Source organism: Xiphophorus maculatus, chromosome 19, assembly GCF_002775205.1.
Source record: "Xiphophorus maculatus strain JP 163 A chromosome 19, X_maculatus-5.0-male, whole genome shotgun sequence".
Lineage (NCBI taxonomy): Eukaryota > Metazoa > Chordata > Actinopteri > Cyprinodontiformes > Poeciliidae > Xiphophorus > Xiphophorus maculatus.
The window spans coordinates 15,848,164-15,868,849 of record NC_036461.1 but is presented as its reverse complement, the minus strand read 5'-3'; the positions used below and the strand labels follow the sequence as shown (position 1 = coordinate 15,868,849).

At 42.0% G+C, this 20,686-nt stretch overlaps 1 protein-coding gene across 8 annotated transcripts in view; it reads right to left on the bottom strand.

Annotated features, from left to right (window-relative positions):
* Nucleotides 1-20,686, bottom strand: part of meis2 (Meis homeobox 2) — a 93,197-nt gene that overhangs the window by 8,297 nt on the left and 64,214 nt on the right. For 5 of the 8 annotated variants that reach the window (XM_005798315.2, XM_023352648.1, XM_005798317.3 and 2 more), the window contains exons 10-11: nt 1,728-1,786; nt 55-165 (exon numbers count right to left, since the gene is read on the bottom strand). In XM_005798315.2, coding sequence (XP_005798372.1) covers nt 55-165; nt 1,728-1,786 — 170 coding nt within the window. The remainder of the gene's footprint in view (nt 1-54; nt 166-1,727; nt 1,787-20,686) is intronic. The other 3 variants (XM_005798316.2, XM_005798318.3, XM_023352651.1) reach the window with 1 other exon arrangement.

Sequence of the window (20,686 nt, the reverse complement as noted above, 5' to 3'; positions counted from 1 at the left end):
CAAGGGTGTTGGAAAGATAGATAAAAAAAAATAGATATATGATGATGCATTTACCAGCTGGTCGGATCCCCATGTGTTGCTGACCATCCAGCACGAAGCTGCCCATTGGCTGGCCCTCTGGACTGTACGCTGCTCCTTGACTCACTGAAGGATCAAGAAGAAAACCTGATTGTAGTCAAAACGTGGACATGAAAAAGGGAGTGGGGGAGGGGGAGAAGAAAAGAGAACACACCAGACAATCAGCAGTTGTCTCAGCTCCAGCCCAAACATACTGTAAGACATTGTGCTCGTGTTTGTGGACTGCATTGACTGACGCGTGGCATGCAAACACGCATACAGTGGGTCCTTATGCATGCAAGCACACACACACTTGTGCGTACATGCTGTCGGTGTCATTGAAAACCATGCTCAAGGAAGATGCATTGTTCTCAAAGCAAGAGAAGAGGACGTGCAGTTTGACAGGATGAGAGGAGTTGTTGCTGTGAGGGACAAAATAAGCCATGTGCTTTTTATAGCATGCGCTTCTTTTCTAACAAACAAGAGATGCAGTGCCACTGAACTTGTTTGACCTATAGGATGTGTCATTATCCACTGGTGTGAATGATTTATCTGATCCCACGGAGCTCAGCAGTAATCATCAGTTAGCTCAGTTGTGTCTGGTTTTGGTTATGATTGGCTGTATTCTCTAAGTCCCTTGGTGAAAGTATTCAGACCCCTTCAACTTTTTTCTATTTTGTCTCAGTCAACAGCAAACATCAATTTATTTTATTGGACATTTTAAGTGATAGACCAACACAAAGCAGCACATCATTTTGAAGTTAAAGGAAAATAATATATTGTTTTAAAAACAATTCACTAATAAAAATCTAGATTTCATTTCACCTCCCAAGGCAGTATTTTGTTTAGCCACCATTCATTGCTGTCAATTCAAGATGCAAGTTTTTAAAGGTTATCACTACCAGATTTGCTGGTTTACTGAGTGAATTTTTTCAACCAACCATTCTCACACAAGTAGCTCTTGCTGCTTGTTTTCTTTGTTAGGCCCAATCTTAAATGTTTGTTGAATTTTCAGGTATTGTATATAGTTTGTGGCATTAAGATTTAAAGAAATGTAACAATGCATCTGTATACATGTCACATGTGTTTGTATAGGCTTTTTTTTTAACTCAAGCTCTTCTTTCTCCTACTAAAATTTTACGCTTTCACAGTTTAGAGGATTTCTTAATACTTATAGACATAATTCAGAAGAGGGATTGCAGAGGAAGTGGAACATAAAACTAGTGCAGAAGGTGAGAGTATGTAAACCTACTTAACCCCAGGCAAAAGAAATAAAAAAAACAAACCTAAATCAAATCAAAACAGACTAAAAAAGGAGATAACTCATAAGCTGCTGTTAGCTTCTCCGGCACTCCTCTTGTGTCCAATTAGTAATTCACAGAGAATGCTAATATAACTCTCTCTCCACTAAGACTGGGAAATGTCCAATTAGAGTAGATCAGCAAATGGCTTGCAACATTTTAGAGCATCACATTGAAAAGAGGGGAAAAGAGAATGAACAGAGTGAATAGAAATGTTTTTTAAAAGAGTTAATAGGTGAAGGGGTGTAATGTTGAAAAATCTGGGTTCAAGGCATGATTTTTTTGAATGTGTTCATGTAGGAGAAACAAGGGTTAAGAACACTTTCGTGCAGGTTGGCTGGATCCTTCTGCTTTTTTTTTTCTCTTTACCTGCTCGATTTGACTGGTCGATCATGGGTTGTACTATTCTTCTTCTGGCGTTAATAAACCTGACAGAAAGAGAGAGGGTGGGGGGGACAAAGAGAAGAAATAAACATTAAATCAACCCCTCTTTCACACTCAGCAAGATTCATCACAGACCTCCACAAAGACAAACAGTTTTGCATGACTTAATGGCAACATTAGCCACAAAGTCCTTGAGAGAGAGGCGCACACAACAAAACAGAAACAAACAAAAGGGCAATTGTGTGCTGACTTGGGAACCCAGTGAGGGATACTTTTAATGTTCCATATGATCTATTCCCCACTCTTTTAATAAAGCTTTTGATTACGTTTGGTTGCTATGGGCATTGGGGAGACATTCCTCAAGTATTAAGTGCAGCTTGGGCACAGAGGCTTGGGCACATCCCTTTCTCCCTCTTCGTCTCTCAATCACACCTTCAGCCAGCTCTATGCAGCAAATACCAACTTTACCCACGCAGAGCATACAGAATTGTATATGCTGGTCTCTCCAAATGCTATTTTGCTGTGCGTCGGCTTCTTTGTGAGCAAATTGCAGGACACAAATGGTTCCTTTCATTGCATCCCACCGTTTTACCCCCACTGCAACAGTTCCCCTTGGTGGGACCCCCTCTCTGACTGCATTGTAGGGGGTTCTGCTCCCCTTCCAGCTGTCTAGAAATGAGGACCAGGCATGGGCCACTTCGTGCTTTCACGAGGTATTGTTATGTCAGTGAGCCCATCAATTAGGCTGTCTGAAGTTTTATCACCACCACAGCAGCGAATAAGTGCAGCTCCACAAAGCCTTCCCGGCCGGCCTTGCTCCTGTGGCTTTACCAGCGTGGAGCCAGAGGTCATCGGGAGGTAAGTGCCAGCCAGGGGCAACCTTTTTAACTTCGAATGACGTGCCTTGGGCTCTGTCAAGAGCAGGGTGCATTGTCACAAAATCCAAGCCAGCTCTCGACATTCCGTGAAACGTTGACCCCTTTCCAATGCCGTTTTTTCTTTTCACGTATGCTTTCAAAAAACCTAACAAAAAAAAAAAAGTTGGCCGTAGTCTCGCAGGTAACACCATGTGTTTGACATTAAACAACAGTTTCAGATCACGTTGGAGCTGTCCAGCATGCTGGTTCAAAAAAAACACGCAGGAGAGAGGGAGAGAGGGGGGGGATTCACGTCCGTCTTCTAACATACAGGCCCACGGCACCATCAATATGGCTAAAGAACTGGTCATTAGAAGGAAGGGAGAGCTGGAACCAATTTGGGCTCCTAATCCCCCATGAAGCCCTGATACCTGCCCTTACCTTCTCCAATGAACTTAAACGGCTGTAATCTGCCCGGCTCAAAGTGACATGGTTAAATGTACAAAATGCACGGCTGGGAAAAGAGAGACGCGGCACTCATTTGCCAGGGGGCATCCAGAGTGCAGGTACACAGGGGTCCTGTGGGCCCCCGAGAGAAAAAAGATGAAACACATCCATATGAGGATAAGGAAAAAAAAAAAGAAAAACATGAAGGAGGTGAATCGTAGTTAGACTGGGAATCATTTGATTCCTTTGCATTATTGGGGACTTAAATTAGGCCAGAGGAGGTTTTTCAACAGAATAACAGATAAATCATAAGTAAGCTCTGCTGTCAGAAACAACTGAAGAAATTAAAACCAGACAGTGTCCATATAGTAGGAGGCATCTTTCTTAATTTAAAGTCTTCTCTAGTAACTTATGTTTGCAAGCTATAAGTTATTTTCTGCTATCAGAAAATATACGTACAGAAGCAGGAAGGAGACTATTGGAAGTAGATGATTACAAAAATTTTGGTCTGCAAAAAAATTCCCAACTTACTTTTTTAACAAAGGTTGGGAAGAGAATTACGTTTGATGAGTTTCAGATACATAAGAAACTATTTAAATGCTGTAGCTTTACAGATATACATAAATATCATGTCCCAAAAATAAAACTGTATGAACAGTTGAACATTATCATTAAAAACTACAATGCAAAAAAATATTAGATAAATGAGCTTTAGAAAATTAAATTAAAGTCAGACGCATATTGTAAAGGAGCATTTTTAGTCATCTGCACTAAACATCTGCACATCCTAAGAAACTCGGATATTTTATCAATATATAATATGTTGCATTAAAATGATCATGAGAGCTGGAACTAGAGAAGACTGTAAAAGCACACACACAAACTTAGCCAGAGCAGCTCATTCTTAACCATCATTAGTATAAATTAATAACTGTTGCATATTAGCCAGGATTTTTTTTTGTTAATTTTTTCTTCTGTCACTCTTTTAGTAATTAGACTTTTTCCCAAAACAAATCATGTGACTTAATGTTTTAACCTTGTTTTGCACCATCAGCCAGACAGAAACTACAAATGGTGATAAGCCTAAATAGGGAACTCTGGCACATTTACACGGCCTGTTAAAGAATTTGCATTGTTCCTTTACACAAATAAAGTAAAACTAAGAAGAAAAACTAGCTTCGAAAAGCAAGCAATAATTCTTAACCTCACCGTCCCTGCTTTAAGCGCTGAGCACGGTGCGTGCCAAAATATATGCCCTGCCTTCTCCCTTTCTACGTTCACCAAGGGGCTGAAAATCACAACCATGTGCATTCATACCCACTCTGGGTCATAACCATAAACACGTAATATTAGGAACGTTCTACCCAGGTGCTGAATTTGACCGTATGATTTCCAGTGACTGCAGAGGACTTTCTCCAGAGAGAGCGGAGCAGTAGGATCAAAGTGCCCTTTTCAATTTTCCGTATATATTCTGAAGGAAAAAAAAAAAGTGTTGTTTGTGTTGTGTTTATCCAACTTCTTAGAGGAAATGTTGTACCTAAAGTACACAGGAAATAAGGTTTCAATGTTTGCTCTCATTGAAATGGCCATTTTTAATATGAAAACACTTCACCGCTGTGAAGACAAACAGATATCCAAGTACTTCCCACAAAGTCAGCTTCTCATATGGGTCTCATTTTTGTCAGTATTCCCAGCTCTAACTAATACCATATCACTCCACGAAGACTTAGATTTAGGGTTGCCACAGTAACCAGCAGGCGAAAAGGTACACTGAAGGCAGTGATGGGACGGGAGGGGTGACCGTGGCCCCCCTCTCGTGGCCTTAAAGCACCTTTTATCAGTCTGAGTAAAGCCAATTGAGATTATCAGACTCTGGCTTGATAACAATGTTTTCCCTCAACCCGTGAGCAGCTAATGGAGTGTGCTTAGAACAACACAGAATCCTCTAGAGATGATGGCAAGTCAGCTTGGATGGACACTCAGATGGATGAGCCTGGAGCCCCGAGAGACTCACAGAGGTTGACCACAGGGAGCGAGAATTCCTAAACCGCTCGCTAAAACATACGTACTCGCTGGAAATCGACACATAGCCACCATGGATACGACCGCAGCCACCGCCGGCGTGTCCGAAGGCTAACCAGAACACAGGAGACTCTCAGGGGGGAAACACTGGCTTCAAACCTCCAGCCTAAAGCTTGTGTTTTATTATCTACATCTGGTGGTCCGGCTTATTACGGCCTGCCTCTGCTCAGTGTTAGTGCGCAGGAGCGGCAACGCACACATGCACACAGAGGGTACACAGAGCACCTCTCAGCATGGGAACTCCATGCTGTCTTCAAACAAATAATTAAAGCCAGGGTTAGGGGTCATAAGGAGGTCATTCATCGGGATACAGCTCAGAATGTGTACAACACCGCAGGAGGGGCCAGCAGCAGCTCCACTGCTGTTTAATGTAAGGAGCTAATGTCGTCCAGCCAATAAGCCTTGAACACATTTTCATGTTGCACATCAAAAAAAAAACCTGGAGAAGCGCGCACGTGAACGCATGTGCACGTGAACCCGATCTGCTGTGTGTATTGCACATGTCAGCACATTCTTCGCAGCATATTGCCAACTGGCTCACAGTAGCTCTTCTAGCTGACGTGCCCCCTAAACGGTGCAAGACATGCGTGCGCACGCACACACACACACACATGCATCTCCACTTGACGACGGAGGACCCGGTTCCTCCATTATATGAAGTGGTAGGCTTGCTTTGGGCCCTGACTGTTGTGTCTTTGTGAGTCACAGAGGAAAATAACAGACAGATATGAATGATGGAGCCAGGGCAGCAGGAGTCCACTTGGCACAGGGTCTCCACAAGGCTGGATCAACACTGCATGCTTGGTTAATAATATCTGTTCTCACACGAGGAGGTGGAGGGCTTCACAGAAAGCTTTTTATCTGCTAACTACCTTGTCCAGCTTTGTATGTTAGTGCATATTTTGACATGGGAAAATTAAAGACTTCCCAGTTTTACAATGTCTTGCAAAAAATATTCGTACCCTTTGACCTTTCTCACATTTCATCATGTTATAACTACAAACTTCTGCTTTTGAGGGCTTTATTCAGACAGGCCAACACAAAGTTGCAGACGGTCATTAAGTAGAAGGGAAATGATCTATAGTTTTCAAATATTTTAGTTTTTTTCAAAGAAGAAAGATCTGAAAAGTGTGTAATGCATTTGTGCTTGTGCCTTTGAGTCAATACTTTGTGGCTTGTCTAACAGGTTTGCTCATATAGAAACTAAAACTTTTAACATATAGTTCTTTTACTTCAAAACAGCCGAAGTTCAATCAGACAAGACGGAGAACATCGGCAAACATTTATTTTCGAGTCACACAAGAGAATCTTGATTCTATATGATTTATAGCAATGTACGTTGCTAGTTCTCTGCTTGCTACTTGGCGACTTCTGCTGGTTGCACTGGATTTTACTAAGGGAAATGAGAGTAAACCAAACTGAAAATAATGGCACACTTTTCAATTCATTAATCGTTTTCTTCACGTTTCACATTATGTCCAGCTGTTGTCATACCTGGACATAATGTGTAAAAGCTAGAGATTTGAATACTTTTTTTGCATGGTACTGATTTAGATTTTTATTCTATGCAGAAAGAAACTCCACAAGATGACAGAGGCTGACACATTCTGTGGAAGGTTACTGGAAGTTTAAAGATGTAATCAGTGCAAACCTGTCTGTCTGACTCGGGGCTTGCCCTTTTCTTTCTTATTTCCTCATCTCAGTCAGTCAGAGAGGCCTTGTTTCTGCTTAACTGACTTGCAGCCACACCTGGTAACTCTGTCGTCTTGTCAGCATTCCTGCGCTGTAAAATTGTCATGCCAAACCACCTTAGCCTGGAGCACAGCCAAGAGATCGAGAGCGCGAGGGAGGGAGACGAAACCCCGCCAATCAAGAGCAGGGTCACTCGTTTGACAAGTTTGTGATGAAAGAAGGAAAGCGAGCCACAGCTAACGCTGGATGAGGCAGAGAAACACTGAACGTGCCTACGCGGAACTTCCAAAAGATTGTGGCTTGGAAATTTCAACACAAGGATGTTGACAGTTTATTGCCTGTATGGTTGACCAGAACATGCCCATTTTTCTAAACTCAAAAACCAAGGAAGAGAGTAGAAGTTTCCATTCGTCAGTCAGTCTCCAAGGCCCCTTTCTGTCTCCCTTGTAGGAAGATTACATGCAACACAATCTGTACAAGAATGTGCTGAGCTCAATCCATGATCACTGCTTGCAAACACGACTGTCCTCTGGTTCCTATTAAGGCTCATTGCTTCCATACTTCCGCTTCAGCCCAAAACAAAGATCCCAAACTGCCTGCAACTGAGTTACAGCTCACTGGAAACAGAAGAGGGAAGGATTCAGTTTGATCTCCTCTTTTATTGAAACGGCCAATCACTCTGTGTCCTTTGACCAGGAAGTGCATGCAAATTAACCCCATGAAGAGGGTGTGTTAGGTGTAAGCAAACACTAATTACGGCCTGGTCAGATACTGGGGCTACTGCATCTTCGACGCTGATCTATTGTAGTGTCAACACCAGTGATATAATCAGCTCTTAAGGTCCAGCAAAATCTCCATAACAATTTACATATACAGTAAGATTTCCACCACGCTGAAATGGCAGGACCACCAAATTTATCATAAACAATCAAGATTGCAGGCTTCACGTCTCCAATTAGGAACAGATCCATGGTTCTCAAGCTGAGGTATATGTACCCCTAGAGGCTCTTGGCCTGCCTTTAGCGAGAGTCAGAAGCTATGTTGTCATCAATGGAATCCATTGTTTGAGGTGGAAAAGAGGAGTGAATTAACAGGGATGTTGAGCAACAGTAGAGGGAAACGTCAAGGTTTCATTCACATTTATCTTTGTTTCACTTTATCTCAAAGAGGAAGACTATGGAGAAGAGTTCTAGAATAACCAGTATGAAGTAAAGTACTCTTTCACACTGAGTATGTATGTGAAAGATTTAATGAGCTGATGTGCAAAAGTTATAGCACACCTTAAGTTACTTGCATGCTTGAAAAAGCAAACAAAAAAAAACATTTAATCAAAAACACAAAACTTTATTTTGATTTTTCTTGATTTTTTTGTTTACCTGCTCAAAAATAACTTAATGGTGCAATGGTAGAAAACAAAAGAAAAAACAAAACAATTTTCTCACTTTTTTGGGGTATAGCAAAATCTTTAGTTTGCTCTCAGCAACAAGTACAGGATGTGAGTCATTATTGCTTTCACAACTTTACGAACGGGCGCAAAAAAGTCTGCTTTCGAGTAAATGTTACAGGTTGTTTGTGCTCTGATTTACTTTGAAATTTTGATGGAAGCAACATAAAATGTGGTTAATAAAATATTAATGCCTTAACATTTTTCACTTTAAGGAGGCTTAAATTTGTCAGTTAAAATCTACATCAACCGCCTGGACGGATGGGCCAAAATATGTAAAAACTTTGAATAGCAGAGCCACAAAATCTTTCTGGGGGCCATAAATGGTCTGTGGGCCACACTTTAAACACAATTTAATGAGATGAACAGTGCAGACAAACGTTTTTTGTTTTTTTTAATGTTCAACACGTTTCATAAGCATGGCAGTCACTGCTGTATTTTTAGATTGGAGGGGAAAAAAGAGACACCTCTGTTGTCTCCCCCTTTTGAATTCTAACTTAAATGGATCTTTGTGGACTGAAGAGATCCAGATCCAATTGTATGACTGCATTAAAATCTTTGAGAATGGTGGCATTTAAAAAAAAAAAACAAGTCTGACTTTTCCGAGGTGGTACTGGTCATAAAAAGTTTGAGAAGTGCTGGAACAGAAAAAGGAAGCTTCTTCAAACTCATCGTATCCTCAATTTTTTTTTCTTCCTGACTTTCCGCTTTAAGCTAAAGCAGGAGTCGTTGTTGGATGTATGTCGGGTGAACATTACCTCACCCCCATGTTTGATTTAGTGCAGATGTGAAGCAGAATGAGGCAGGAGCAGGTTTTTTTTTTTTTTTTTGGAAACGTCAGAGAGGGCCTAAATTTGGGACAACCACTGTGTTTACATAGTTTTACCTCCGTCTATCTTTCCTTCTCCCATCCACAGCGCCCCACGCAACCCCACACACAATCTTTTGTCTCCGTCTGAAAGGGGGACTGTTTCACCTCTGTTCCATGGACTTTCACTGACCTGTTTTTCTTTTCCTTTTTATTACTCCATTCATCGCCCATTTGCGGCATCCCTCCTCCCCCAACACCACCCTCTGCCCTATATGACTAACATTTGCATTGCTCCGTCAGTCGAGCTGCACAAGTCATTTCTCTCAGAAACCCGGGGAGTACGAGTCATTAAGACTCCAGTGGAAAATCAGACAAAGAATTATATATTTGTGTTGGAAACTGACAGGATTTAACGAGGAGCTAATTAAAATAAATCAATAGCACTGCGGCACGCTTGTGCTCCTTTTCCCTTTTCCAGCTCTGATCCTCTGCATCGCAGAGCTGGAGCGCTGCAGTGTGAACTGCGGTGCTTGGCTACTGATGGTTTAAGTCTAAAACGAGGCTAGCACCGACGAATGAGTTAAAGAGAAATCCCTAAACTGTCTCTGTCTTTTAAAGCAGAAAGAAAGACAACAAAACGAGATAAACATAGACATCCCTGCTGCTGTTTGCCCTCCCCATCTAGCACCGTCTCCCCTCTTCCCCGTGTCCAGAGAGGGCATGTCAGCTCTGGGCCCTGTAGTCCAGCGGCCTGACCCCTACAGGGCGGGCTGTGCGGCCCCAGCTGCTGACTGTCCGTCAAACACCTCCAGAGAAGTGTCGGACCAGGAAGACCACGCTTGTTGCCCCTTTGATCCGGCAAGCAGCAGCTGCTGCTCCACACAGCAGCACTTTGTTCCTCTGTCTCCTCACCACATTCTGTCCTACGGCACAAAAACTCTCAATCTAGTACAGAAGTGGAGGGTGAGAAAGCAGAGGAGGAAAAAAAATGTGGGGGTTATGATGGAGAGGGGGTTTAGAAAAAAGAAAGAGAGAAAAAACAATCTTTTTTTTCCTCACCACAGCACCAACAAGCTCTGACAATGTCAGCGGGGGTTTTTCTTGGCCTCGACACAGCTCTTAGGCATCTCCTGCTTGACGCTTTACCCTCCTTTTTCCTTTAAGAGATATGATAGTTATTGTTTAAATCAGCCAAGGTGAATAGAATGGACTGGGGCCAAGTCTGCCCCAGGCGTCAACACACCTGTATGAAAGAGGCCTTATTGTAGCAACCTAGCGTGGCTAACCTGCCCTAGCTCTACCAGTTTTTCTGATGTAAGAAAGAAGTACAGCCTCACATCTTTTTTTCTCTTTCTACCAGTCTGACCTTTGGTTTTTTTCTCATATTAACCTTCTATTCTTCAGAGGTTGGTACCTCTGCCAGAGAGTATTTCTGCACGTTAATACTGTAGCTCCCAAAAGTATTCACACCCTTTCAACTTTTTTTTAAAAATTATTATTACAACCACAAACCCCAGTATATTTATTTTGTTAATGTGGCGTTTATTTGAAACTGAAAGTCACAGTAGCTCCTCCTATCTTGTCATCAACCTCTGTATAAATGGTCTCTCATTCCTTTACCAAAAAAAAAAAAAAATCAACAGATCAGTGTTGCTTTTCTATCATTGCATATAGGCCAAAACAAATAACCTTGATGTCATCTGACCACAGCACCTCATATTTGGTGTGTCATCCTCATGCGACATGCCAAACAGCAAGTGGGACTCCTTATAGCGTTCTTTAAACAATGACTTCCTTCTTGCCTCACTTCCTATTGTGGGTCTCTGCAGCTCCTCCAGAGAAACTGTGCATCTATTGGCTGCTTCTATGATTCCTGCCCTCTTGAAGATCAGGTGGAAAGCCATGTTTTAGTACATTTTCAATTGTACGCTTTCCTATTTTTGAACTGTCCGCTATGTTCCCTGGTCCTCATGATGCTTTTTGTTCACTAATGTTTACTGAGGCCTTCACAGAAGAGCTGTGCTCATTCTGAGATTAAACTACACAGATGTGGGATTTGATTAGATTCATATTTATCTAAGGGGTATCAAAGTCAAAGGGGTGAACGTGAATGCCCCCCAAACTTTTTAGACTGTGGTTATAGCATGATAAAATGGAAAAAGGACAAATGGATGTGGAGTGTTGACAAGTCACTGTAGATAAGGAAGTTACAAGAAAAGTTGACCTCCACCTTACTTATTGGGAGAGTACTTCCATATGAACACCCACTCTGTTAAAGCAACACCCCAATAATGTGTATATGTGTGCAAGCAATATTTTCTGCCTGCCTTAAATCTATGGTACAAACAGTTTGGTAATTTTTTTTGTTGTTATTTTCTGAGTGTGGCTAAGTCAATATTAGCCCCCTGTAATAGGCTGCAGCACATGGAGTATGACAGAGGCTGTCAGCGCTGGGAGGTAAGGTTCACTCCTCAGGAGCCAGTTTCTCACCTCATGAGTGGATGAGGGCTTCCTGCCTTCATGCAGCTCCAGAAAAGGCTTACTCACAAACTGTCTCTCTCTCTCACACGCACACACACTGGAGTAGAGAGACTATCATTACACCAGCCTATCCATCAGCGTTCTTCAGATAAGTGGGTGTTTTTACAAGAACACCTCACTTTCTCAGTTGGGAAGTGTGCCACCCCACTTGCCCACATTTTCCACCCTTCCCTCCCCGTCCCCCACACAATGCCACCTCTGTACGCCTGTGTGAGGAGGGCAGTTATAATCTCCATTTTCAGACACTTTCCCCCCCGCTATCATACAAATACGTGGCTTTTTTAAGCCTCTCCGTCTCTCTTGCATTATCTTTCCATCTCTTATTTCATTCACCCCTTTCTTTGTCTCCTGCTCTGTCATCTTATGCTCCCTTTTATTCTCAACCTCTTTTTCCTCCCTGTGCCTGGTAATCGAGTGAGAGATTCAGTGACTCCGTGACTCCCCCTTATTGTCAGATATCAAACAGGGTGGCTTTGTGGATTACCAGGGGAGGCTGATAATGACATGATAGAGGCGTGATATTTCAAACAAAATTGAGTGTCAATTGCCTGCATCGTCTAGGCAACACAAGTGTCTGCATTTCAGCAGCCAGGCAGGAAATAAGGCCAATCTATTTCTTTTGGTACACATCAAACATCTCTATCTTTCCCTCTTTTTCTCCATTATGACTACAATGGATTCAGTTTAAAGAGAAGAAAAGTCCCACCAATAGCAACACTTATCCTTTTGCAGAATTAAATGCGCTGTTTGGATTTGCAACTGTTTGTTTTCCTTAATTTAAAAGTGAATTAGCTAGTAGTAGAGAGCAGAACCGGATGCTCCTTATTTTGTTTTTTTTGTTTGAATGCAGAATCTGTTCTTCTGCAGTGCATACACACACATGCACATGTTTCCAAAAAGAATCTCCACCGTTTTACTTTCCTCCCAGGGCACAAGGGGTTTCTATCATGCACATTTCAAAGATGTCTGAGTTTCCGAATTCACCTATTTGTGACCACGAGAGTCATCAGTTAAATGCAGGCAGCTTGCCTCTGACTTCCCATACTGAATAATTAATCGCCGTTTCGGTTGCACATAACTGCTTTGACATACATACGCCTCAGCACACACACCCCCCCGCGCGCACACACACCGAAGGGATGGGACGATCAGAAGCAGAGTTTAGGGCTAAAAAGCCAAGCAGCAGGCTAGTGATATAAATAGCTGTTGTTTGTGGAGGGGACTGCTGGCAGAAGCGGCGATGACACTGTGGAGCAGACCACAGGGACTGTGATGTGCCTGGTGGCCTGAAGCGAGCCCTCTGCCTCTCAGATCAGCTCCACCACAGGCTGTGTGCAGCTTTGACCGGCCCGCTTCACATGTGACAGCCTTAAACAAATACAACAAAGGCTCAGTCAGTTCAGCCTTCACTGCGGTGTATGGCCCTTGAATTTGAGTCTCTGAACTGTCATGTGCGATTCTCCAGTAACAACCTCAAAATACAGAAGACTTTAGGCTGAAACAAGCAGTGAAGGAAATAAGAAATAGAAATCAGCATTTCACATTGTTTTTGACAACTTTTTTTCTTAAATCTCTTTTTATTCCACCCATGAGTATACTGAGGGGAGCCTTGTAGTCTCTCTTTTGGGAGCAGGAGCTAAAAGCTGAGAACCTCTGAGCGCACAAGAGCACAAAAGGCATTCCCAGCACCAAATACATTGAAACATCATCACTTATGATGGGGAAATAAATATTCATCCAGACTGGGAGGAGATACAGAATTAGGTAATTTAAATTCCTTATTCTGTGACTCTCTACATTTTGTAACCCACGTTCTAGTTCTGGCTAATGCTTGCAGCCACTGCCTGTAACTCACCAGAAATATGAACTAAAAACATGCATGTGTTCCAGCTTCAGAGACTAGAGAGATGTGCAGAAATCTCTCTAGTTTCTGCACATTTTGCAAAATTTTAATGGCAAGTACAACTAAAAGTCTTTTTGAAAATCTCTATACCAGATTTGTATATTGAGGGACAGAAATCTTTTGCTTACTTCTAGCAGAACTGCTTCAGTCAGATTGAGTAGATAGCCTCTGTGAACATCAAAAATGAAAACTTCTCTTCTCAATCAGTCTCAAGCCTCTAACAAGGTTGTCTTCCAGGTTTAATCTGGGTTTAATTTTGTTGATCTTCACATTGACTCTTACCAGCTCCCCAGTCCACGCTAAAGAAAAGATATCCCACAGCATGATGCGACCACCACCATTTTACTCTGTGTGCATGGTGTATTCAGGGTGGTAGGTCAGGTATAACCCGATATGCTGCATTTTTCTTTCTATTGTTATTTGTATCCTCCTCAGCTTTTTAATGTTGTTCTATAAGGCCTAAGCTTTTGCCATTGTTCCCCATTAGCAGACAATAGTCATTCCCAGAATAACTGATTCCTCATCTATAACAGGCCTGAACTGAGATAGAGCAGCTTGAACCGACAAAGAACTATATTGATTTATAGAGTCTTCCATGATAGTCTTATTGGCCTACACTTCAAAGCCACAGAGGGCACTGGAGCCATGAATCACAGCTTTGGAAAACATTCTCACACACGCACACACACCCCAACACATTATACACACACACACCAGGTAATAATGATACACCATAGTGTTGTTAAGAATGTGATTACAACTCTCTTCCATTTTATATCCCAAAACACTCACTTTTACTGAAAGGAGTAGGAGCAAGGTCGCTGGAGGTTCTTTGAATGTGACAGCTCGTAAACAAAGCAAAGATAAAACATGGTGCTGCTGAATCAACTAGAGTAAAAAGGGAAGGTGACGTGCTCTAGGAGGAGGTGAAGAAAAACAGAAGAGTGAAAAAATGAGCATGCCTGGACAGAGAGAAAATACCTCATCAAGGTTCACAGAGTTTAAGAAGCTCAGCCAGAAGAAGGAGCTCCTGTCCTTTTCTGTTCCAACACACATAAACATACATACAGAACCCTGAGGCTGTTCTGTTATACCTGGTCAACTTTATCCTTCTTAGTGTCTCCAACCTACCCTCCTCCCAAACACATACACAGTGTCCTGGCATCACATCGCTGCAGAGGCGCAGCAGCCTGTGGATAACAGGCAGATCCTCCGGCTAGCTCTCCCGGCAGATAAAACTAATTATTCCAAATCTACTCTGTCAGGTTGTCTGATCTTCAGGGGCCTCTGTTTAATTCTCTCTCACTCTCCGTCGCAGGTCCTCCCTCGGTCGTAAAACACAAAATGACCAGGAGCCCATTCAGACTCACCTCGAGAGTAAAACGGAGTGACGAGCTATAAAGGGACATTCACAGCAGCTAAAATGCATGGCTTTCTTTGTAAAAGCAGACCCTTACTAATAAGTGCCCTGATCATTGCCTAAAATTAGAGATGATGATCTTTTTTCTGATCTCTGAAAGCAACATAAATGAGATCTAACAGATTGCATTCTTCAGTGTAGAAGCTGTCACTGTGGGGAAAGGACTCAAAGCTAGCTGTTTTAAGTATCAGTGAAATGTTTAAAAATTTGGTCAGAGGTACAAAAAGAGTTGGAAGAAAACCTGTTGGATATACTCTTCAGTCATTGTCATTTGATTCCTTTGCCATTTCTTAGCTCTGCAGTCTGATCATTTCATATATGATTTTATTAGGTTCAAAAAGAAAACTCATTTGGGAATCTCCATCACTCACACAGTGTGACATCACCTCTGCTCCTTATCAAAATAATGGCAGTAGATCCACCAGTGATGCAGATGAGGTATAAATTGAGTTTACTCAGTTTATTTAATAAAGCAACTTAAAACAATTTCATTTTTTTAAGTATTTCTCTGCTCATCAGTAATCAGAGCCAGTCTAGAAAAAATCTCTGACTTTAATCTCTGGCCAGCCTATCAGTGTATCTCTAAAATTCTAAAAATAAACATTGTTGAAATCTGGTAATAGTAGACTAAAGACTAAAATTAGTCAATGAAAATCTGATTGATTCATCTCTACTTAAAATGTCACTACTTCACCAAATTCACCTAAAAAAAAAAGCCCTAGTCCCACCTTTACACGTAAACAACTATGAAGTATAACAAAAAGTCCCTGATAATCATATGCTTTGTATTTTTGGATGTCTGCCATTAAGACTCATGTAAAGTTTAAGAGCTAAATAATAAGAAATTCTAAGGGGTTTTCAAATTGTACATCCTGAAAACCAGCCATACGAATGAGCTCTAAAGACAAATGGAAGCTCATAAACAGGGATTCGACTCTATAGACTTTGCATTTTATCTTTTGGCAGTTTCCCCCTTTATGAGGCAAGGACCTCTACAGCGGAGAGTATATGGAGAGGAAGGGGTGGACGGCAGAGAGATGGTGAGGATGACAGTAAGGATGTTAAGGAGGAAGAATAAGAATGAGGCACAGGTTGAGGGAATGAGATAGAGGAGTGCCTGGGTCACAAATCTTGCTGCTATTCCAGTACGTGACATCTTCGCTCGTTTGCGGCTGCTCATTAACAAACAATACTGCTGTGAAATTGGTTTAATGACAAAGTAATAAAATTGCTATTCTGCTCACAGATGGCCTGAGGCACAGGGAGATTCTAGCAGGCTTACTATGGCTGCCCGTGCACATTAAGCTTCTTGTTCATGAAAATAGAATCCCAACACTTGACTTCTCAGAACCACTAACTTTTTTTTTTTAAGTTTTTTTTTTTTCACGCATTACAAACGAAATAAATTAACCTACTTTCCTTCCTTGTATTCTCTTTGAATCCTCCCTCTCCCACACTCTCGCCCTCTCGCTCCCTTCGCTCTCTCTGGTGTATTCTCTCAATCTTTATCCGGTTCTCACCTCTGGTTCAAAAAAATTATCATTCTAAAATAAAAAAATAAATAATTGAAAAAATTAAAAGGAAGAGGCCTGCCCACGCAAACGCAGCCCAACTTCATTTCAAACGTGGAGCCCTTGTTATTAAACGACCCACCAATAAAACCAAGCCATTGAGGAATAAAAGAGCCAAAAGGAGCAGAGAAGTACAAAGACCTCCCTCCTCCCATCTCTCTCCATCTCCCTCTCTCTCTAATGCTTTCTCTGTAATGTCTCTTATAGCGCTCTGCTTCTCTGTCTTGCCTCGTCTGGCTTCGTTCTGCTTGCATGCCGTCTTAGCTGGGAGAATTCCACAGCCTTGGAGAGTCTATGTAATGGGAAAACAAGTAAAAAGGCATTCATTTTTTCTTTTGCTTCTTTGTGCATGATCGCCCGACATTGCCAGCGTTATTAAATCCACCACCTGTTTTTCATAATCATACACACACAGAGAGGTGGGCACTGGGCTCTCTTCGCAACCTCGGTGGGTGTCCAAGCCACGCTCTGACCCAATGTGCCCCCGGTGCCCGATAAAGGGGAGTGGGCCCTGTTAATTACACTGAACATTTTCAACAGGGCTCTCACACTCACACGCAACACATGCTGTACACTTAGAGCAGACATAAACACGGTGGCACACATTAGCATCAGCTGTTTAATGCTCCCATGGCTTACCCTGTGAGTAAAGCATGTGTCTGGATTCTGCTGTGAGCAGCTATTTGGATCTGTGACAACTCCAGAACAGAGTGGAAATCAAAATGAAACCCACTACGACGGGGAGTCTGCGCCGTACCGGCGGTGCCAATAATGAGAATATGTTTTTCCAAACGAGTTTCTTCATCCAAAACTGATAAAATGGGATTATTATTATGACATCAAGGAGGCAGCCAGATCAAATGAACTTAGTGGGCTGAGGGTGTTAGTAGGGGGGCTTGCACTTGGGATCTGACAACAGAGTCAATTCTGCTAATTAACTGCCAATTAGTGGTCCCTAAATGAGAGGGATCATGATGCCTATGTTGGCAGCGTCCTGATAGTCTCTCCTTTTAGTTAGATGCACATATACACTCACTGTAGCACCACAGTGGAGTACACACGCACCCGCACACACATGCAGAGCTGTAACCTTTCCACTCTCCGACTGTATATTTAGAAAGTCTGGGGTATGAGATGGCTGCTTTTGAGAGTCCCTGATTGCTGCCAAAAAAAAGGCATGACATTTTCATCTGGGTCAAAGTTAGATAGCTAACCAGCAACTTCCTTCAACTGGCCACTGCCACTGTGGCAGAAAAAAAAGAAATGATGGAAATCTAAGACAGACATGAAGAGAGTGAAGAGGGGGTGGAGGACCTCAAAAGCCTGTGAGTGTGTGATTCATAAGACTTAAATACTTATAAAGAATGTGGAAAAAGGCAGCTAGGCCAGTTTCACAACTTTGTTACATTTGGAAAATATTAGTTATTGTTATTTTGCATTTCATAGTGCATTTTTCTGCCAAACCAGAGAATCATAAAAAATCATAAAAAAATCATAAAAGCAAGTGTTTTTAAGTGTCTCGTTGGGCATTAAATGGGAGTGGAAAATACTTTTCCCTTGGAGGAACGCGCTTTCTGTTTCTATGTTGTTCTCACATACTCCTAACAAATGTGTTTTATCATTAAAAGTTTTGCTCATGAATCTTAACAAAGCTATGAACCCCTGGAGATATAAACCAAAAACTCTTAGAGGGACCTTGGTTGTTCAAGCAGGAGGAAAAAAGAAGGAAAGATTTTAATAGTGACGGAGCCCCGTTGTAAGGAAAACGAAAGAGTTCAGAGATATTAGAGCAGTTTGTGTGTGCACAATATGAGACAAATGAAGATTTGACATAAATAGGTTAATTTCTGAAAGCAATATGATTGGGCTGCAATTTAATAATAAATTGTGGTGGTGTTTATTTATTTATTTTTTTTTAAGAATGTCATGAATTCACCCAATCAGCTACACAGCTGAATCATGCAGCCATGCTGAGCACTGATAGCTTTTAATATTCACACCATATTTTGGTGTGACTTGAAAAGGTCTTTTATAGGCTATTCATATTTGGCTAATCTAATACATCAGGATTTTGACTCACAATCTTGGTGCTTTTCACCGTTGACAGTAACATTCATCCACATTGAAAAAGAGACTGCATTGGGTGCTGCAGCTCCACACCCATGTGTTGTGTTGTGATATTCCCAGACAGCTGCTCTGGATAAATGAGCCAAGAGCAGCTGAAACACTGGTCTATAAAGTTTGCAATTTAATTTAAAAAAAGTAAAAAAAAAAAAAGCATAAAATATTCTCTACATATTCTCCACACATAATTACCTGGAACCAAATGTAAATAAACTGAGACAATTTATCAAAACAGAGAAAATAGGTTAACATTAACCTAGCATAGCACTTTAGCGAACTGCTCCACAGAAAAGAATTGTATGTTTTAAATGTATTTACAACATTATAACAGCTGTCCAAACCAAGTTAACCCTTTGTTGGAGAGGGATACTGAGGCGCCCTGCAGGTACTTAAAGCTACCGAGTTTTCAAGCAACTCAATGACAGAAGTGACAGTATCAATAGTATGCACAATGTATTGTTTTTATCTATTTGCAAGTAATGTTTTTTATATAATTTTTTAACATTCACGGCAATAAAGGCTTTACCATTTTCAGTTTTGCTCTAAGTAAAAGGATCTCAAGCGCCTGCACTTGTTGATATCTCAACCACTAAAGTATTGGAGGACATCCCTCATGATTTTGACTCAATATTTATGTCATAGTTTTCTTATTTTCTCTTATCACCTTGCTGAACATAGTTTTATTTCTTTCATTGAAGAAAACAATGAGTGCACCATGCCTTGCCCTGAATGGCTGCAGAGATTTAGCCTATTTCATCTTCTCAATGGGCACAGGCTGCTTGGCGCCGTCGTCTGGCGGATATCCTTCCCTTATCATGTGACCTGTGCTCTGACAAGGGCCAAAGGTTGGCCGCGATCCGCCCCTATGTCTTAATAACTCACTCATTGTATTGCTTTCTGCCGCTAATTAGAGTCTCTCCCCAGTGCATGTAGGGGTGTGTGTGTGTGTGTTTCTGTCTGTGCATGTAGCCTGCCCCTTGGCTGTGGAGAGGAGGCAGAGAAGTAAAAATAGTGTGTGGCTTACTGCCCTCTTTATTGTTATTAGTGCTCCAGTGGCACAGCAGTCAGTCATCACAGATGCCAAGAAGTGACATATTCGTTCTCTGACTTGCTCTGCCTCTCCCTCTGCCACAGAAATGACTGCCTGTGAGATGAGGGAATAAGGAAAGGATGATTTCCTTCCCTTTTTTTAAGATGTTGTTTCTCCCAGTCATCTGTCATCACCGTCATTTCCCACACTCATGAAACAACCCCCTTTTACTCTCCCCACAATGTGTGTGCTGCTGTGCATTGGCATTGCTGCGGAGGTAAATAATGGCGGGATAGTCAGCCGTGTGGGTTTATGGAAGTGAGTGAGGGCCCATCTTCCTGGGTCTGACACTATGACATGAAAGGATTCAGTCAGGCTCCATTTAGCACAGACTGATAGCAGGACACCAGGAGCTGCTGAGACAGGCAAATACATGGCTAGATACTGTAAACGGTAAATGTTTCAGCGTGCAGACGCCAATGCAGTGGGAGACATGGCCCTCACCTTTTCCAGACCACGCCTCCAATCTGTCTTGGGTGCAAATGTCAAGAAAAAAAACAAAAAATAAAACAAAAACGCTACTTTATGGTTAACTAATGGGGTACAGACACATGTGCATGTGCAAATGCTTCCTGTTGTAATGTGCATAGCCTGCACAAACACAAACACACTTTTGGAACTATTAGCAGAACAATTGAGCCCTCCTCCTCATCTGCTCAGCACCAGGGAGGCACGATTGTGGACTTTAACCTCTTCCTTTGCTCTTTATTAACGTTGAACAGCTAATGGGGTGTGGGCTACAAGCAGGTGAGGCTGTTAGCTAATGATATGCACTAGATACTGAAGCAGGTGGAGCGTGTCGGCGGTGCTAACACAAAAGACTTCAAACCATCTGGGTTTTGTTTTCCGTGTACAGGTGAACTGCAGGTTAACGTACAGGGAGGGAAGGTACGGGTGCGAGGAGGTTTGACGATGCAAAAGTGGGGAAAAGAGCGAAATGCACTGTCCATTGACTATCACAC